The following is a 17,483-nucleotide window of genomic DNA, read 5'->3' as shown; positions in this document are numbered from 1 at the left end:
TGTATAGGCCTATCGAAGACCAGACAACAAGGCCGGATGAAAAAGACGAAACGCTGTTTTAGAAGTGGATGTTTATTTGAGCCATCATCAGGTGGAACGCCATCATCATTCCACCTGATAATGGCTGTTGGTCAACAGTCGAAACGTTGCGGTTTCAAAATAATAAATTCTATCGTATGATTTAATTCGAATTGCGGGATTTCTTCACTTATCTACAGTGTACACACGGATCATATAGTATTTATTCGACCACTAATCGTATTATTATTTGCTTTATTTTCTGTAAATCATAACAATATAAAAATTTGAAAAGTTACATAGTAGAAATGGTGAATTGCATATTGATATGTAGATTGATAAGTTGAACAAGAAAAATACTTACGAAGAAAATATTGGCGCCTGGTGGAAAAATGGAGAATGTAATAATATAAACATATAGGTGAAATGTGACATGGAGGTTTGTGTAGTTGGGGATTTTTCATGTAACTAGGGGTCCAGGGACACCATGGTCACTTTGGATATGATAATAAGACTGGTGTATATTAAAGTTAGGCATCGCCCACAATACGTCAGCTGTCATTAAGTAAATGTTATAACTTTTCACTAGGTGTCGATCGATTGGTATATATTATTTGCAATAATTTGTCATTATCAAATTTGCTGCCTTTAGGCATGATAGGAAAGAAGCAGCTGTTTCGTGTTTAGCGCCCTATTGCTTTGAACCAGCACGAGCAGTGCCTCGTAGGTGACAGTACGCTTCTAACTGCTGGTTGTAAACTACAATGCACATGTTTCGATGACGTTTTGTGTGACTGTTTAACATCTCTCATTCGTAGTGGCTTATGAAAAGTTTTATGGTCCTCATTTACGTACGGTAACGTCTTAAGAGGGCGCCAAAATTTCTAATTGCATGCGTACGGATTCCTAAATGAAATGAATTTGTCTAACAGTCGTTGGACAGCGTGGCGCAGCTTACAGGAAAACTGAAACAACTTGATATGAACTAGCGCGCGGCCTCGAAACAAGACAACTTCAGATTCAAGCTACGAAATCCGACACCCACAAGTTAAAAGTTTAGGAAGCCATACAACAATGCCTCAGCGATGTAATCGGCTGTTTATCTTCGAATCAAAATGTTGTATCCTAGATTTCCTTAGCTTGTTCAACTTCTAATCCTTTTCCCCTCATCGCGCGCTCCTAATACACGTTTTTTGAACACGAATAAATAAAAACATTTAATCAAAATGCAACAGCGATCATTGCATTTATCAAATAACGCAAAAAAACGCACACAAAAACTAATTCGAATCTATCGGATGATTAGGAAACGTCCGTTCTCTTGCGTAATAATGCAATAGTTGATTACTTTTTCTTTTTAAAACGTAGTCAAAAGTAAAGATTATAGAGGATGGTAGGATGATAGAGGCAGCGATTATTCGTGTCGCGGTTCTGATTAGAACGAAACGAGATTTGCCGCCAAACTAAACAATAACCGATTCAACGCGTCGTCAAAAAATCATTCAATAAACAAAACGCGTTGGCAATTTCTGCGAAACATATTTCTAATGTTTTTTTTTAATTTTTAAGAACACGCAGGCTTGTTGATACGCGATTTTAGCAGAGTACACACCTGATTTTACCAAAAATTACGATCCGACAAGAGTTAGGCTCATATTATTGACACCCTCAATGCCCCGTTCTCTACCCACCAAAGTGACCAGGCAGGTAGGTGTGTTTTCACGTATCATCAAAAAGACTTTTAAAACACGTGGACATTTTGCACCAGGCAGGCGGGATTTAATTTTTCTAAACAAATTTATGGATTTTAGTTTTCTTTTGAAAAAAGATTGAAATTTCCAAATATGGATAAAATTATATCGTAAACACGCTTGACTTATTAATCAGGCCTGTAGTGTTCATTTTTCTAATACATATCTTTATTTCTAGAAAAATTTGAAATTCCACCCGAAATGAAATAGCAACTGATCGGACAGCTTTTATAGTCTTCAACCGAAAAGTAGTGCCGTTTTATTTTCATCCTCTTCTATGCAAATAAATATATTGAATTGAATTGAATGATTTTGACGGATTGAATTGAACCGCACGCTCACCCAGTTGTAGACCCCGTCGTACTTCCTTTCCTCAGTGCTACTCGTGAATCTATAACACATTTCAGGTTCGTTTTCGACTCGAAAATCGCGAAAACCCGTCGAATTCGTCGAAATAGAGCGGATTTCAACGGGCAGCTCGCTTTCCGAGCGGGTACCAATACCGGTCGGCGAGACGGCTTCTCTCAATCGGCGCTAGTCGCTCCAGAATTAACCGGAAAATTTCGATTTATCTCGACAAATTTTAGGCCATTCTCGAATTTTTACTCGCCGATTCGGTCGTACCAGTTTTTTTTGGGCAGCTTATTTCGCTGGAATATATCGGCATTTGAATTCACCCCCACTAGGCCTCTATTGACGGTGCTACCAAAAATGTTAAAACTAATACACACCAACTTGTCCTAATAAACATAGCTTAAATTGATTAATGTGTGTCCCTTCCTTTCAAAACGCTAATTAATAATTTTTAGCTATAGGCTCTTATCGGCATTTGTTTTTTTTTTCTGATGATATCGATATGGAGTTCGACACAATTAACAGTCATTTCTCTTGCACGTCTGAATTAACGGCATCTTGAAATTAACTCTCACTGGGGTGTTCGACTTTAACAAGCTACATTTTCCTAAGAATTCAGCCTGCTGCTTAGCTTCATAAATCAACAGGTTTTAGGCCTCATTAGAACGATGCGTGAGTTCTTCTAAAGTCTGTAAATTCTGTAATTGAAAATAATCTACTTACCCGCGTTGTTTTCGTGATTTTTCTCCGCAGTGTATACAAGATGGCTCCTCCAGCTGCTGCTGCGGCCCCGGCTACGCCGAAGGCTCCGATTCAGTCCGTGCAAGTTTTCGGACGCAAGAAAACGGCGACCGCCGTCGCGCATTGCAAAAGCGGAAACGGTCTCCTGAAAGTCAACGGACGCCCGATGAACAAAATCGAGCCCGCTACGCTACGATACAAGGTGCGTTAAATAACGGGATACTTCCCCGTTTTCAAATTTAGTATCTCGGCGAAGTTACGGCAGTCTCAAAACTTAAGACTGGTTTTATTAGACCAAAATGAGTTTAGGCTGTTCTTAAGTTGTTAGATTATTGGACGAACAAGAATTAAAAGATCGGTCCTTTAGTTGTTGGATTGGTCATTGGACCAAAGGCAGCTAAGGGTAATGTTCTTAAGTTTTTCGATTGGGGATCATTCAATTGTGACGTACGCATAAAAATGTTGGATATTTCAACCCCCTTCTAATGCGTGTTGTAATGAATAAATTACCTCTTACGGGACTAAGATGGACATATACTGGTCTAAAATTGTTAGAAAAATTTTAAAATGAAGACTTGGTCATTAGTTGTTAGATAAGCTATAGAACCAAAATAAGCTTACACTGGTTTTAACTTGCTAGATTAGCTGCGGAACAGTAAGCTGTTACTGGATATATTGAAGTCCTTGTTTTAGAATTCGATGTTTTCGTTAATGCTTGCAGTTGTTGGAACCAGTTTTGTTGCTCGGCAAAGAAAGATTCGCTGGTGTTGATATCCGTGTACGCGTAAAAGGTGGCGGTCACATCGCTCAGATCTACGGTAAGCGCCGCTTCGTGCGAAACTCAATTTACCAGTTCTAGAACGTTTTTACTAGATTTTCACTCCGAATTCAGACTTTCAAAAAATTGTTTTTCTATCTTTTTTCCAGCTATCAGACAGGCCGTATCGAAATCTCTGGTCGCCTACTATCAAAAGTGTAAGTTCAGTAGTATATACTGTTATCTCTGATCGTTGTGTGAAAAGAGATGTTTTAGAATTTTCTTATTCCAATGGAATACCCGCCAGGACTGGACGTTAATCGGTCGGGATTGTCATTGGCACTGGGTTACCACGTTTCAATTGCCTTCTTGATTTCGATTAAATTTGTATCACTCACTTAAATCAATTTTCAATGAAATCTATGCCATAAACTGAGTGAGAAATTGGATGACTTGTTTGGTGGCCTAAAAATCAAGTTCTAAATTCATTGGAAATGAAGTGATTTTTGTTACGAATAACCCAGCGTTTATGTTGCGCCATCTGGTGAGTGCCGGTATCCGAGTGATGCGGTGAAGGCCGATTCGAGAATTTGATTGAAATTTTCGGAATTTCACCGAAATTCGTTTCTATTTCTCGATTCCAGACGTCGACGAAGCTTCGAAGAAAGAAATCAAGGACATTCTGGTACAGTACGACCGAACGCTGTTGGTCGCCGATCCGAGACGATGCGAACCGAAGAAGTTCGGCGGTCCGGGTGCTCGCGCCAGATACCAGAAATCATACCGTTAAATACCGTGTAAATTATACACTCGTAATTATGTAAAATAAACGAAGAAAAAAATGTTTCTGGAAATGTTTCGTCGGATTTGTTATTTTTTGGTGGGATTTATTTTGGATAGTTGTTAGAGGGTCGTTCGTAGGAGAAATAGAGGAACTCCAGATTTATCCCAGTAGGGAATTAGAATTTTTGGTGGCTTATTCTTGCCGGTGCTGAGCAGCAGAAGAGACAGCCCCCATTGAGGATATGTTGTGATAATTTTTCTCATATGTACAGTGAAACCTCGTTACAGCGAACTTCAACGGCACCAGAAAATATGTTCGTTATAACCGACAGTTGGTTATATCCAGAATGAATGAAATTAATTAGATTCTCTTACTTCGGACGAAATTCTATATTTGTTATATCCGATGAATTGTTGTATCACAGTTCATTGTAAGGTTCCACTGTATGACAATAAACCTTGCCTAACTCGTAATAACTCATACTTCTAGGACTGGCAAAATTGGTCGGAGGTAAGGATAGCAAAAGGCATTACCGTACGTTATGTAATTTTAGTCAAGAGTGGGCCATGTCTGAGTAGGGTGACATTTACAGTATTTTGGTCTTGTCATGAGGAAAAGGAAGACTAGGATCTATTGAGACTATCAATCTGCAAGACGTTTTCCCACCGTACAAAACTGATTACTTCACCAGAACTCGGGCGTATTTCATTTGAAAATGAAATCCGTTTTTTGCCTCATCTCCACGGTTTATATGGTATAACTTGCTAAATACGGATCGGTGCTATTCGGATTTTCACTTATTTTGAAGTAAAATTCCAGTCCCCTCTTGGTTACTTCTATTCAAATGAGAGCACATAATTCGCATTTCATTTAATTCTTACAAAATTTTCAAGTACAAGCAAGTTCTACTGTAGAGACGTAAAACTTCATCACCTTTTGCCATTATTCATAGAAAATCAGATTGTCCAGACTTCACCCATCAAATGGGGATTGTCTGAGAGTGTGGGCAGCAGATTGATACCTGCTTTTAAATGTATGACCTACCCCTTGCCAATTTGTATACAAATACATTGCGTACTGTATTACTATAATGCTTAATGTATATGAAAAAATTGCCGATTTTGCATGAAAGAGGGGGTGAAAAATCCAAATCTTAATGTGTACGTAATAAATGAATGATCCCTTATAGGATTTTATAAACAGTGGGCCGACTAAAGCCAAGAACAAAAAAATAAAAGAGCCGAGACTGGTCACCTGGCACCAGTTCAGCATCATAGGACAGAATTCAACTAAAAACATCAGGCAATCTTTCAACTGGAAACTTATTCACATACCTTCATTACTTATTGGGGCTTTAAGATTATAGATAGTTGATATTCTAAAAGTCTGAAATCAATTGAAACAAAATCTCAATAACAACATTTCAACTTAATACGCAAGACACATCTTCTTAAATCCAGGCAATGAGAATGTCACAATGCCATCACCCATCACGTCACCGAGGGGATACGCTGGCAATATAAAATACATGTACACAACACCATGTATCCTCCTGAAACGTCAGAACAAAAGTTATAACAACTGTTTGTTGAATTTATATTGTGGGTGAAACAACTATATATCCAAACTGAAAATAGTCTCAACTATCTACAAACATGTACACCAGACTGTCCTTGTAGTAGACCTATCTTCTACGAAAGACTTAAGCAAGTCATAAAAGTCATCTCTGGGGACTGTGAAAAAAAGCAAAGACTTACGCTTAGTAAATTGAATTGAGAATACAAATTGGGACTCGAAAAGTTGAAAACTTAAGCAATGCGACGACGACTTGCATCAAAATCTCCAACTGCGGCAAGAAAAGAACAAACGAATTCTCATCAACTTTCGAACAATTCTTCAACAGTATTTATTTTCAACGCACGACAATTTCATTCCTTGATATCGAATATAATCACATATAAAACATTAAAACATTCATTTAATATATACATATATATATATATATATATATATATATATATATATATATATATATATATATATATATATATATATATATATATATATATATATATATATATACGTATATAGAAACAGCAGAAAAATATCTTTGAAAAAAAAGAAGAAAAATAACAAAGAATCTGAACTCGATGAGTGACATTGACGTTATGAATGGTGAACAAATATGAAAAAGTAGGTAATTAATACAAGTGACTCAATTACGAAACATATCGCGTAATAACGTGAAATAAGAAACCGAGCACAACTCGCTTCAAAGTGGCATCTTCATATCAGCTGTGTGTTGAACGATGCGCTGCTGCTGCAGTGTGATTGAAATATTGAAACTCGCGAAATATATTGCGTCAATAACCATGATAAAAACGAGAACCAGTTCAGCAGTAATCAAACCCGAAAAACAATTAACAACGGTGCTCTATGACGCCCGATGCGAACGACGCGGAGTGGAACATGGAATTGATAGTGTTCGATCTCCGACACCATTGTCATCGACAATCGTGATTTTCAGACAACATTGTTCTGCGATACGGAGAAACGCTTGTCTCTTGTTTACGTGTTTCCGTGCGTAGTGTGTCGGGCTTAAGGTGTGTATGCAGAGCTGCCAACCTCTGAAAAGCGCTATCAGTAACGAATCGAATTTTTTTCAGTAACATTTCGTCGAAATATGAAAGAAAATGTTCAAAGTAATCAGAAATCAACAATGAGACCCTCAGTAACATCTTTCATACTTCTCTATGCACCAAACAACATCAAATCAGTATTTCTCATCATAAAATAGTAACAAATACTGAAAATCAGGAACGGTTGGCAGCTGTGTGTATGTGTGTGTGTGAGGGGGATGGGGTTAATTGAAATCAACAATATTTTCCTTTAATTATTATCGATTGAGCGTTTTAGGATTTTCAGACTATCGGGCCTAACTATCGGGCCTTTTGCATTGCAAATATACCTTCTGAAAAAATAAAATATATACGCCTGCACAATGAGGCATACACCTTACTAAAACTATCTTTAGTATTTCTGTCTAAAAATATTCGAAATATCATTCATTTGCGTACACAGAGCTGTCTTAACTATTCAATAAATATTATCGACATATTTATTTGATTGATTGTTTGATTGATTGAATGGGCAAGTGATCACGTTTGAAAAATATATTATTCTAATTGTCAAGAAAATAACCCTTCCCCAACCAGTCCTGAAATTGTCAGACCAAGCTCCACCAAAACTCGAAATTCATGCGTTTGAATCCTGGTGGTAGCAGCCAGCTAGTCAGTCTCTCACCAATCTGCGATTGAATCCTGGTGGCAGCAGTCAGTCAGTCTTTCACTGGTCCCGTCAATCCAGGGTTCATGCATTGAGTCTTGGTGGTAGCAGTCAGTCAGTCGGTCACTCAGTCAGTCAGTCTCACTGGTCTGTTGTCAATCCAGGGCTCATGCAATTGAATCTTGGTTGTAGCAGTCAGTCAGTCAGTCGGTCAGTCAGTCAGTCAGTCAGTCAGTCAGTCAGTCAGTCAGTCAGTCAGTCAGTCAGTCAGTCAGTCAGTCAGTCAGTCAGTCAGTCTTTCACTGGTCTGTCGTCAATCCAGGGTCATGTCTTTGAATCCTAGTGGTAGCACAGTCAGTCAGCCATTTTCGATAACACCCATAGTTTCTGAACAACTAACAACAGTGGATGGGAATGGGTTAAAATCTTTGTTCTATAAACAGTGATTCTGAATAAAATAGAGGACTCTATATACACGAACACGCATTTTCACATTTCATTAAACAACTAACTATTCAGACACCTACTAACAAGTAACTGGCCGCGTACTAACTACCTGGTACTACTTTACTCACTTGGACATTTCTAAGTACTTCACAAAATATAACAGGCTTCAACTTAACGTCAACATTAGTTTCAGCCGTACATTAAAATATCGAATATCTATATTGTGTGTACACGTATTTTCGATAAACTGTAAGGAGATATCTTTTCATAAATATTCTTGATTCGTCGTATAAGAGAGGTACCTATCACAAGAATCATATACCTACCCGAAGGGTTCATATCCCGAGCAGGGTGCTAATTTTACTAGCCGTCCACACCCGAGCTGGGTAGATTTCGATTCCGGACCCAGTCTGCAGTTGTGCGGGTTTGATTCGATTCTGGACTGAGTCGGGAATGAGCTGCGCAATTATTACCAGTTAAATTTGAATCGGCACGAATCAGAAAAACCCGACTCGCTACCGTGGAACCGGGTCTAATATTTTCATAGTCATGTTTTTCTGAAGCTCGAGAGGCTCGAAATTAAACACTTTTTTTGCTAAATCGCTAAAATGCAGATAACTGTCCATTAGTATAACGAGGGTACGTACGGGAGTTCATGTGTACTCTAGCAGCTCCGAACAGGAAATCGCCGATTCTTGTTTTGTTACTTCTCGAATTCAAATGCGCGTCGTTTTGAACGAATTTCGAATTTTTCCGCCGCCATCGTTCGATACGACGATCGAATCGGGCACCGCCGCGACCGTCTGCCAAGACGGCGACGAGTCGACGTTCTTCGATTTCGGCGCAACGGTGGCGCCGGCGTCGGCGCGTTTGCGTCGTTTCTTCAGCCGGCCGGCGTAGACGTTCTTGCGATTCGGCTTGAATCGGCCGTACCAGTAGACGAGTACGCCGAACACGACGAACGCCAGCAAACTCGGTATGAACGCGATTCCTTTGATGGGCAAGCTGTAGCCGCTGTACTTCGTGTTCATGACCATGTCTTCGGCGAGGTACACATCGCCAGTTGCGTTGTTGACGTTCGTCGACCGCCAGTCGTAGGTCAACATGGTCGCGTTGTGCTCGCGTAGCTGTCGACTGTTTCGGACGGTGTGTATTTTGCGGTAGTTGTTCACGTACTGACCGTACTCGTTCGGCTCGTAGAATATCTGATTTTTCCACATGTTCAAATCGAGCAGCATCACCATGAATATTATGCCGTAGTTGAACCATTTTCCTGCGAAGAGAAAGGCATTGACATTCCTATTAGTAGAGTTAACTTTTCAGCATTCTCCATAGGCTAGAATTCTAAACAAGCATTCGTTAAGTGTACGACATCGTGGCTTAAGTAGCAAGGCTTTCGATTCCCCCAAAATATACAGAAAATACAAGCCAAATTTTCAAGCGTTACTTTTCACATTAGCTCAATGCATTTCAAAGCCACTATCAGCATTTATAGAATATTGACATCCACTCTGATAGGGGCGGAAGATATTTCATAAAGGGTGGCTGTAGAAATGAAAGGGGTGGCCACCCGTTGTCGAGAACGCTGTTTTTGTGTTCGATATCGAAAAACTTTACACCAATTGCCGGCCTTCTGAAAAATAGTTATGTATCTATCATATATATTGAGAAAACTTAAGCCAAGAGTTAAGGCAAAAATTCATCAATAGAATGTATGCGCAATTTAGATTTCATCAGAACCAACTAAGCGCTTTGTGTAATAGTTTCTCATGCATTTACAATGATACACCATTACGTACTACCTCATACCCCATCCAAGAAAGACAATGGTTGAGTAAAGTGCTGAATATGATTAATAAATGATTATTGCTAGATATGAAAGCTAAAATAAAGTACAGTGGAACCTTGTCGCAACGAACTTCAGGAGACAAGAAAATCTGTTCGTTATAACTGACAGTTCATTATATCCACTAATAAAAACTATTCCAACCGTATCATTAACATCCAAATCATCCCTTTAATCAATATCTATAAATGATTTCATTATGACAAGGTCTCACCGTATAAAGTGCGATCGAAGGTAAATGATAGGCCTACAAAGCTGGAGGTGGGCGGTACGGTAGAAGGTGACAAGAAAAGCTGACTACGACAAGCGACACAACAACGTGCTAAACCTATATATCACGAAACATCCAGAAACAGAAGTGTGTCAGATCAAATTACATACATACCTGATATGTGCACCGTCCAGTATTCCTGATTCAGAAAACGTGGCTTGCAGATTCGGAACTGCAAATGCGCCGAGTTGATACCGGGTAATTTCAGGTCGAAGTTATTGACAAAATGCGGAAAATCCCAATCCTGACGCAAGAAAAGAGAACACAATGTTGTACGCAGTAACAGCAAAGAGTGAAATTAGTGGGGAAGTAGTTTATTGATGTCTGAAGCTTATGTACGACATATGTGGGATGGGGAGGGGGGTGTTATTAGGGAGCATTCCATAATTTATCTGTACTAGGACTGCCAACCTCAGTGACACGTTTTCAGTAACATTTCATTGAACTATGAAAGAAAATGTTCAAAATTGATCAGCAATCAACCTTCAGTTACATCATTCACATTTCTGTATGCATCAAGCAAATCCGACCAGGCATGTCGCGGACATAAAATAGTAACGAAATACAGAAAATCGGGAACAGTTGGCAATTCTGCAATAAAAGTCGGTGGCCAGTCTGTCGTCCATTAAAATCTTAAAAGCTAAAAATCGCTTCTAAATTCAACAATTTTCATTGCGGCATCATTTGATATACCGGGTGGCTAAGGCAGAGGTATTTTACGAAATCTTCAATATCAACAGCGCGTTATCAATGCGAAGAGATACATCGTCATCAAAAGTTTCCTCATCCGAAGAGAAAAATTTTGCAAAACGGTAGCAACACTCGCCTCGTTACGAAGATTACGATGACTAGGGAAATCAGTGCGAAAACATCGACTGTAGTGTTTTAACGAACTGATGAGAATTGCCAGAATCGACGGCGTTCCACCTCGAGGATACTAGCTAATAAGTCTCTCTATATCAACGTCGGTCAATTAACCCGGAACTACAATAATCCGGTACACCGCGGTGAGTAGCGGTATATTCATTCCGGTGAGAATAAGTAGGCTTCAAATAGTCGCAATCCTTCAGGTAACCGATAGATACCAGGGTCCGATCTGAGGAATGAAAGCCACTTGCCCGGGGACAAGCATATCTGAAATTTCGCTTGCCCCCTCCAAAAAATACTTGCACTTCACAGTCAGTCCGATTGGTGGCACTATCAGTGGGAAAAAAGCTTCGTGCCTTAAAATTGCACTAGCCCGGAGGACAAGTGATAGTGATAACCTACTTGCCCTGATGAGAATATACTTGTCCCGGGCAATCCGATAAGTGCTTAGATCGGACCCTGAGATACCCTCGCGCCCACACAGGAAAAGTGAGCACAGTTACTGGACAAACAATTCTCCACTTCCATTTGCATGTGGGACGTTTTCTTTCTCCCAGAAATACACCGAATGGTACTGTGGCGAGTTATCGTCCAGTTTCGAAATATAACCACCGTAGACTCTAAATACAAATTCAAAATCAGAGTTCATCTAGTCAGGTCATACAATGAGGCCCAAGAGTTAAAAAACAAAATCATTTCGTTATTTCAACTACTTAGTTATTTCGTAACTGAGTATAATGAATAGTACGTAATCTGAGCTAGAGGCGCGTCTGTCATATTTGTAGGTTGAAAATAGTTCTTTTTACGAACACCTACGGCGAATGATTTAAACTTGTAGTTAGACGAGAAGATACACAATATCCGTGTATGATGATGACGAGAGAAATCCCACAATAACGAAGCCAAGATTGAAAAATTCTATATCAGAATGATTGTATTTGAGGAGCGACGTTTCGGCTAACAACTGTTAGCCATCATCAGGTGTACCAAAGGGGGTACCAAATACAATCATTCTGATGTAGAATTTTTCAATCTTGGCTTCGCTATTGTGGGATTTCTCTCGTCAAACTTGTAGTTTCTGTAATGTACCTTTAGAACGTAAAGCGGGATGGTTAAGCTTTTATAACTGCACTATATAAGCTTAAGTATATAGTTTTATCATTATTATTACTGAAATCGTTTCCAGTCACCCGAAACTGTCTCGGGTCCCTCGGAGGATATTTCTACTTTAAAAAGTCTCATATCCAGTTCATTCTCTCATCATCACCTCCAGGGGCTGGTTTCATAGACTGAGTATCTAAGTTATCCCTGGGGGTAAATCCTCAATCTGGGTGACAACCACCAATGGAACAATGAGAAATCGTGGTTATAACTGACAAATTTCAAAATGTTCCCAGGGACTATCTTTCTTCCACATCTATGAAACTCAGCCCCTGCGCAGTTTTAATTTCATTGTCCTGTTCGGCAGCTCATCATTAAACTAACCTACAAAACCATGGTAACGGCGACAACAAAATATATCTAAAAGGTTCAATTCTATTTTTTGCGTTCGAGGCTTTTAACAAAATATAGATCACACGAAAAAGAACCGTTTGCAAATACGAATAAATGTCCTATATCGGTTTAACCCATGTGGGCTGAGTTGGCCCGACTTTAAACGTCGCACCGGCCCTGTGCTAAATTTTAGCACAGGTCAAATTATTGCGTGTGAATGCTAACTAGCGACTCGCTTACCACAGCATCATTTTGATAATATTTTAGTAAAAGGCGAGTGATTTACATGTGAACGCGCTCTCTCTAATAAAGCACGGGCCAAAGTTGACTCGGCTCTGGTCCAGGTTAGTTTGACACGTGCCGAGTCGTCTCTATGCGCTCGCGGTTATCGCGAAAAACACATGAGTGAGTCAAAACTACCGAATGCATCAATGGAAATTTGCGATGAGTGGATGGTAAAAGCAGTCATGAAGACTACTTACTTATTTCATTCAACCTGTAGTCCATGACACTCAACCTGTAGTCTATATAGAACAGAATGTCGTTCTAGGTTTACTGACGGTAGGTTTACTTGTCGGAATTATTGGAAAATGTTCATAGAACACTCGTTATGCATTAACTGAGATTTTTCCTTCGTTAAGTAGCGCGTATCAGCGAAAAGGTGCGACGACGCTTTTTCCGCGATAACTGAAGAGTTGACGAAAAACTGAAGTGTGCGATCGACAGCTTTTTCAGAGTCAGAATAGGTTAGCGGGTTGGAATTGATTGTACGTTAGTATCCAACGGGTTAACTTGTTATAGATGTAGAATAGAAAGGGTTCACTGGTTATAAATATGGAATAGAAAGGGTTAACTGGTTATAGATGTGGAATTGAAGTGGTTAACTGGTTATATATGTGGAATTGAAAGGGTTAACTGGTTATAGATGTGGAATTGAAAGGGTAAACTGGTTAAAGATGTGGAATTGAAAGGGTTAAGTTGTTATAGATGTTGTAACGACTAGAATTTTTACTTGTCGGTCGGGAACTAGCTAGATTTTCTGAATGTTAACTGGTTAACTTGAAGGGTTAACTGGTTATAGATGTTAGAATTGAAAGGGTTAACTGGTTATAGATGTTAGAATTGAAAGGGTTAACTGGTTATAGAAGCGATTTATAGTTATGGACCGAATTCACGAAAGCTGGCCACGCCTTGTTGTTAGCTAAATTGCCACCAGTCGCCATATTCATAAAAGCCTCTTGGCTATTTAGTTAATGCATACGTAGTAACGAAATGCTTCCACAACAAAGGTTCGAACCTGATGGCATTGAGACTTTCCAAGTTACGAAACCCCGCCACACTAGCCCGCATGCTTAGATGATGTCATTATTAGCCAATCAGAAATCCAATTTCACCTTCGCCTGGATTTTTCCATTTCGAGTTATCCGTGAAATTTGCCTCGGCGATAGTATATAACAGACAATCTGATTGGCGTGGCAAGTTTTCATGTGACAAAGCTGCGCATGTACCTGCACACCAGGGGTTGGTTGCATAGTCATGGCTTAGACTTAAGACCAGTCTAAAACCAACTTAGTTCTATAGCCAATCTACCAACTTAAGACCAGTCTAAAGATTAAAGACCACTTTTGGACTGTGCAACTGGCCCCAGGTCTGGTGTGGCAGGGTTTCATGCCGCGGCTGATTCTAGCGATGCCATCAGGTTCGAATCCCTACCTGGGGGGGGGGGGGTAGGATGCTAGAGACTAGGCGAGTGAATATGGACATATCAATAGGCGTATCGATGAATATGGTCGCAGTACGCTGGTGATAAGTCGGCTCGGCCAAGTTCCGCGAATTCGTTTCCCAACTTGTTGCCCGATCGTTACCTGCATGACGATGAACAAATCCATTACGAGTATGAACGAAGCCAAAAACGCGCGCGACACTTCGTTCGTCGGCATGAAATCGTGGTTCATACGATCCCAGCTAATCACGTCCGTAACGATCACCGTCACGACGACGACCGTCAACGCGATCACCAGAAACCAGAACAAATAGATTCGTTTGTTGCCGACGCGCCACCATTTACGGACGTGTTTCGCCCAGTGCGGATACAGCCGTTCCTGCAGCATTATATCAGTCACCTGGAAACGAGATCAAAATCATTTTATCGACGAGAAAACAAATACAGGTTCGGGCGTTGATACTATAGCGGTAACAACCAGGGGTGGATCTAGGAAAATTCTGGTCGGTCCAGAAGTAAATCAAAGGCATTTCTCGGACGAAGCGGACATGTCAAAGGCCAACCCCGGTATATTTAAGATATTTTTGAAGAAATACGTCCCAGATTTCGAGGGGATGAGTGTCAAATTTGCAAGTTTTGTCTTGGGCAACATCAGCGGGAAGGCAGGTGTTTGTACCCCGGGGACCAACGCCCCTAAATCCACCCTTGCTTAAGTAATCATTTCTAACAAAAGGGGTCTCAACAATCCAGTGCTCTATAGGATCTCCCCAAAGCATCATGTGTCACAATCAATTGATATGACATCTATTTCTCCTTGATTCAATATACAACATGTAATACGAAATAAATCTTATAGAAAACGATTTTACAGAATCTGTTAGCGCAGAATCTGTTAGTTTTTAAGTCTTTCGAAAGATGGCAGCACCGGTCAAACGTAGTGAAATAGTAGTGACTAACGATACACCGCACTTCGGCGTAGACGCATTATAGTGGTGTGCCCATCATACATCTCCAGGGTCCAGTTCCACAGTTCCGAGCTAAGATTTAAATCTGATTTAACTCATTGAAGATGAACTAACTTCAACTCAGAATTAACTCTAACTCACAACTGCGGAACCCAGTTCCGCACTTTGAGAGGATCAATTATAGTGATCACTGAAAGGGTTATATGAGCTTTGGGACCAGAATTTGTAAACGATCCGGAAACAAATGGAACAGGGTCGGCTTCGCGTCTCTGTTCGTCAAGATTTTTCTATCGAAGATCGGCGAAAATAAACAAACTCATCGGTCTTCCGTCGATTCCGAGAAAATCGATGAAACTCGATTCGACGCGGATTTTATGACGAAAACTGTCACAAACAAATACATAAAATCACCATGAAACCGTACGGGATTCAGGTACAGCGTCCATTCGAGAGTACTTTCGTCGGAATCGCTACATTTCGTTCGCGAGCGGCGAAATCTGATGACGAACTACATCCAGTTCCGCATACGTATATTACAAACTTGCGATATTTTCGATAGAATCATAACTATAAAATCCGCTGTGCTGACGTTTAGGAAAGATTTCGTCTTCACATTTTCGGACGTTTATCCGAATATTCATAGATTGCGGCTCGTCTAAATTAATACGATAACATCTTTATTCATCTCCTTTTAAACGAATATTTTAACAAATACATACACATGTAGTGGAATATGAGGATGACCACTTTTATTTGATTTACTTCTCACCACCCCCCCTCCCCACAACTTTCCCCGACTATTCCCTGACATGCATGTTGTTTTCCCTGACTTGGTCTGCTAAGAATCAAACCAATTAAACAGTCAAGTAGGTAAGAGATGGACGGAAACTGTTTGATTATAAGCGATCTCAACAAATTCCCCGACATTTCCCTGATTTTTAGCGTTTTTTTACTTAACTCCCTGACTTTTTCCTTAAAGAAATGAAAAATCCCTGTCTATTCCCTGATTTCCAGGTGTTAAGTGGCGCCACCCTGATTAGGAATAAAAGAGGAAATTGATAAGAGAATCAACTTGATCCAGTTCAAATGATTTTGGGTTAGTTTATTTCCATACAGACTCCGCTCAACTACGATTTGCAATTATTACCGATCGACTTTCAATTTCTTTAGTATTCAACTCCTATAAACATGCATAATACAATTCCAAAAGTCTGGATTTTACCGAGTTCCACGTAACGCGTTATGTAAACAAAGAAAATTCGATTAATAGCAACTCATCCATAACGCGGGAATGACAGTCGCCAAAAATTCAACGACTAGCAGAATCTTAGGAGCATTACCGCGAACATGAAATAATATATCATAGCACTGTGTCCCTCATCTTATATAACAAATGAGCTTACCAATGTAAATATTGACAATCAAAAATCAATAATATTGATATTGTAAGATTTATATCAGATCAAAATAAATAAATATATAGGGCCTATATATAAGTTCTCCATAGGCTGGAATTTTAACGCAGGTTGCATTCACTGTTAAGTGCATGACATCATGTCTGCTGAACTAGCAAGGCTTTCATTTCAATCACACGACAAAAATACAAAAAATTTAAGCTTAATGTTTGTGCAATCTTCCATTTTTTGCATTAACCCTTTAATTTAAAGCAATTATCCGGCGACATCCAGTCGTGTAGGGGCAGCAGATATGTTATAAAGGGTGACTGATTTTCAGAGTGGTGGACGTAAAAAGTAAAGGTTTGGCGCTAAACCTCTAAAATTATGGCATACAATATACGATTGTATTCGCACTGGATCCAGTTCCACAGTTCTGAGTTAGAGTTGACTCCGCGTTAAAATTAGTTCATTTTCAATGAGTAAAATCTTAACTCACAACCGTGGAACTGGGTCCAGTTTGATAGGTAAATTGTGATTTTTCAACGAGGCTTTGTGTATTGAGTATCTAGCAGGTGTGCAAACAACATTGAAGCTTAGTATACGATTTCTATTCCAGAAATTAAACGGCTCAATGTAGTTAAACTATGTATAGAATAAGGTAATAAACAAACAGCTCATGTAGTTAAATCATGTATAGAATAAAGTAATAAACGGCTCATGTAGTTAAACTATGTATAGAATAAGGTAACAAACAGCTCATGTAGTTAAACTATGTATAGAATA

At 39.6% G+C, this 17,483-nt stretch overlaps 2 protein-coding genes across 2 annotated transcripts in view; one reads left to right on the top strand and one right to left on the bottom strand.

Moving 5' to 3' along the window:
* The first annotated feature begins 2,082 nt into the window (after positions 1-2,082).
* On the top strand, positions 2,083-4,475 carry LOC141912555 (small ribosomal subunit protein uS9). Its single transcript, XM_074803829.1, has 5 exons — positions 2,083-2,176; positions 2,877-3,066; positions 3,586-3,682; positions 3,792-3,839; positions 4,266-4,475. Exons 2-5 carry the CDS (start codon positions 2,887-2,889, stop codon positions 4,409-4,411), a joined length of 471 nt encoding a protein of 156 aa, XP_074659930.1. The 5' UTR covers positions 2,083-2,176; positions 2,877-2,886; the 3' UTR covers positions 4,412-4,475.
* A 2,029-nt stretch (positions 4,476-6,504) lies between these two features.
* Positions 6,505-17,483, bottom strand: part of LOC141913142 (transmembrane protein 117-like) — a 70,507-nt gene continuing 59,528 nt past the window's right edge. The window contains exons 5-7 of the mRNA XM_074804601.1: positions 14,481-14,738; positions 10,369-10,498; positions 6,505-9,410 (exon numbers count right to left, since the gene is read on the bottom strand). Coding sequence (XP_074660702.1) covers positions 8,854-9,410; positions 10,369-10,498; positions 14,481-14,738 — 945 coding nt within the window. The 3' untranslated portion in view covers positions 6,505-8,853. The remainder of the gene's footprint in view (positions 9,411-10,368; positions 10,499-14,480; positions 14,739-17,483) is intronic.

Source organism: Tubulanus polymorphus, chromosome 11 (assembly GCF_964204645.1).
Source record: "Tubulanus polymorphus chromosome 11, tnTubPoly1.2, whole genome shotgun sequence".
Classification (NCBI taxonomy): domain Eukaryota; kingdom Metazoa; phylum Nemertea; class Palaeonemertea; order Tubulaniformes; family Tubulanidae; genus Tubulanus; species Tubulanus polymorphus.
This window is presented reverse-complemented; position numbering and strand designations above follow the sequence as displayed.

Excerpts from the sequence above, each read along its gene's own strand:
- LOC141912555 (XM_074803829.1), top strand. The coding sequence starts at position 2,887 with ATGGCTCCTCCAGCTGCTGCTGCGGCCCCGGCTACGCCGAAGGCTCCG. Across the intron at positions 3,067-3,585 it reads CCGCTACGCTACGATACAAG|TTGTTGGAACCAGTTTTGTT; the intron begins GTGCGTTAAATA and ends TAATGCTTGCAG. Across the intron at positions 3,683-3,791 it reads TCACATCGCTCAGATCTACG|CTATCAGACAGGCCGTATCG; the intron begins GTAAGCGCCGCT and ends TCTTTTTTCCAG.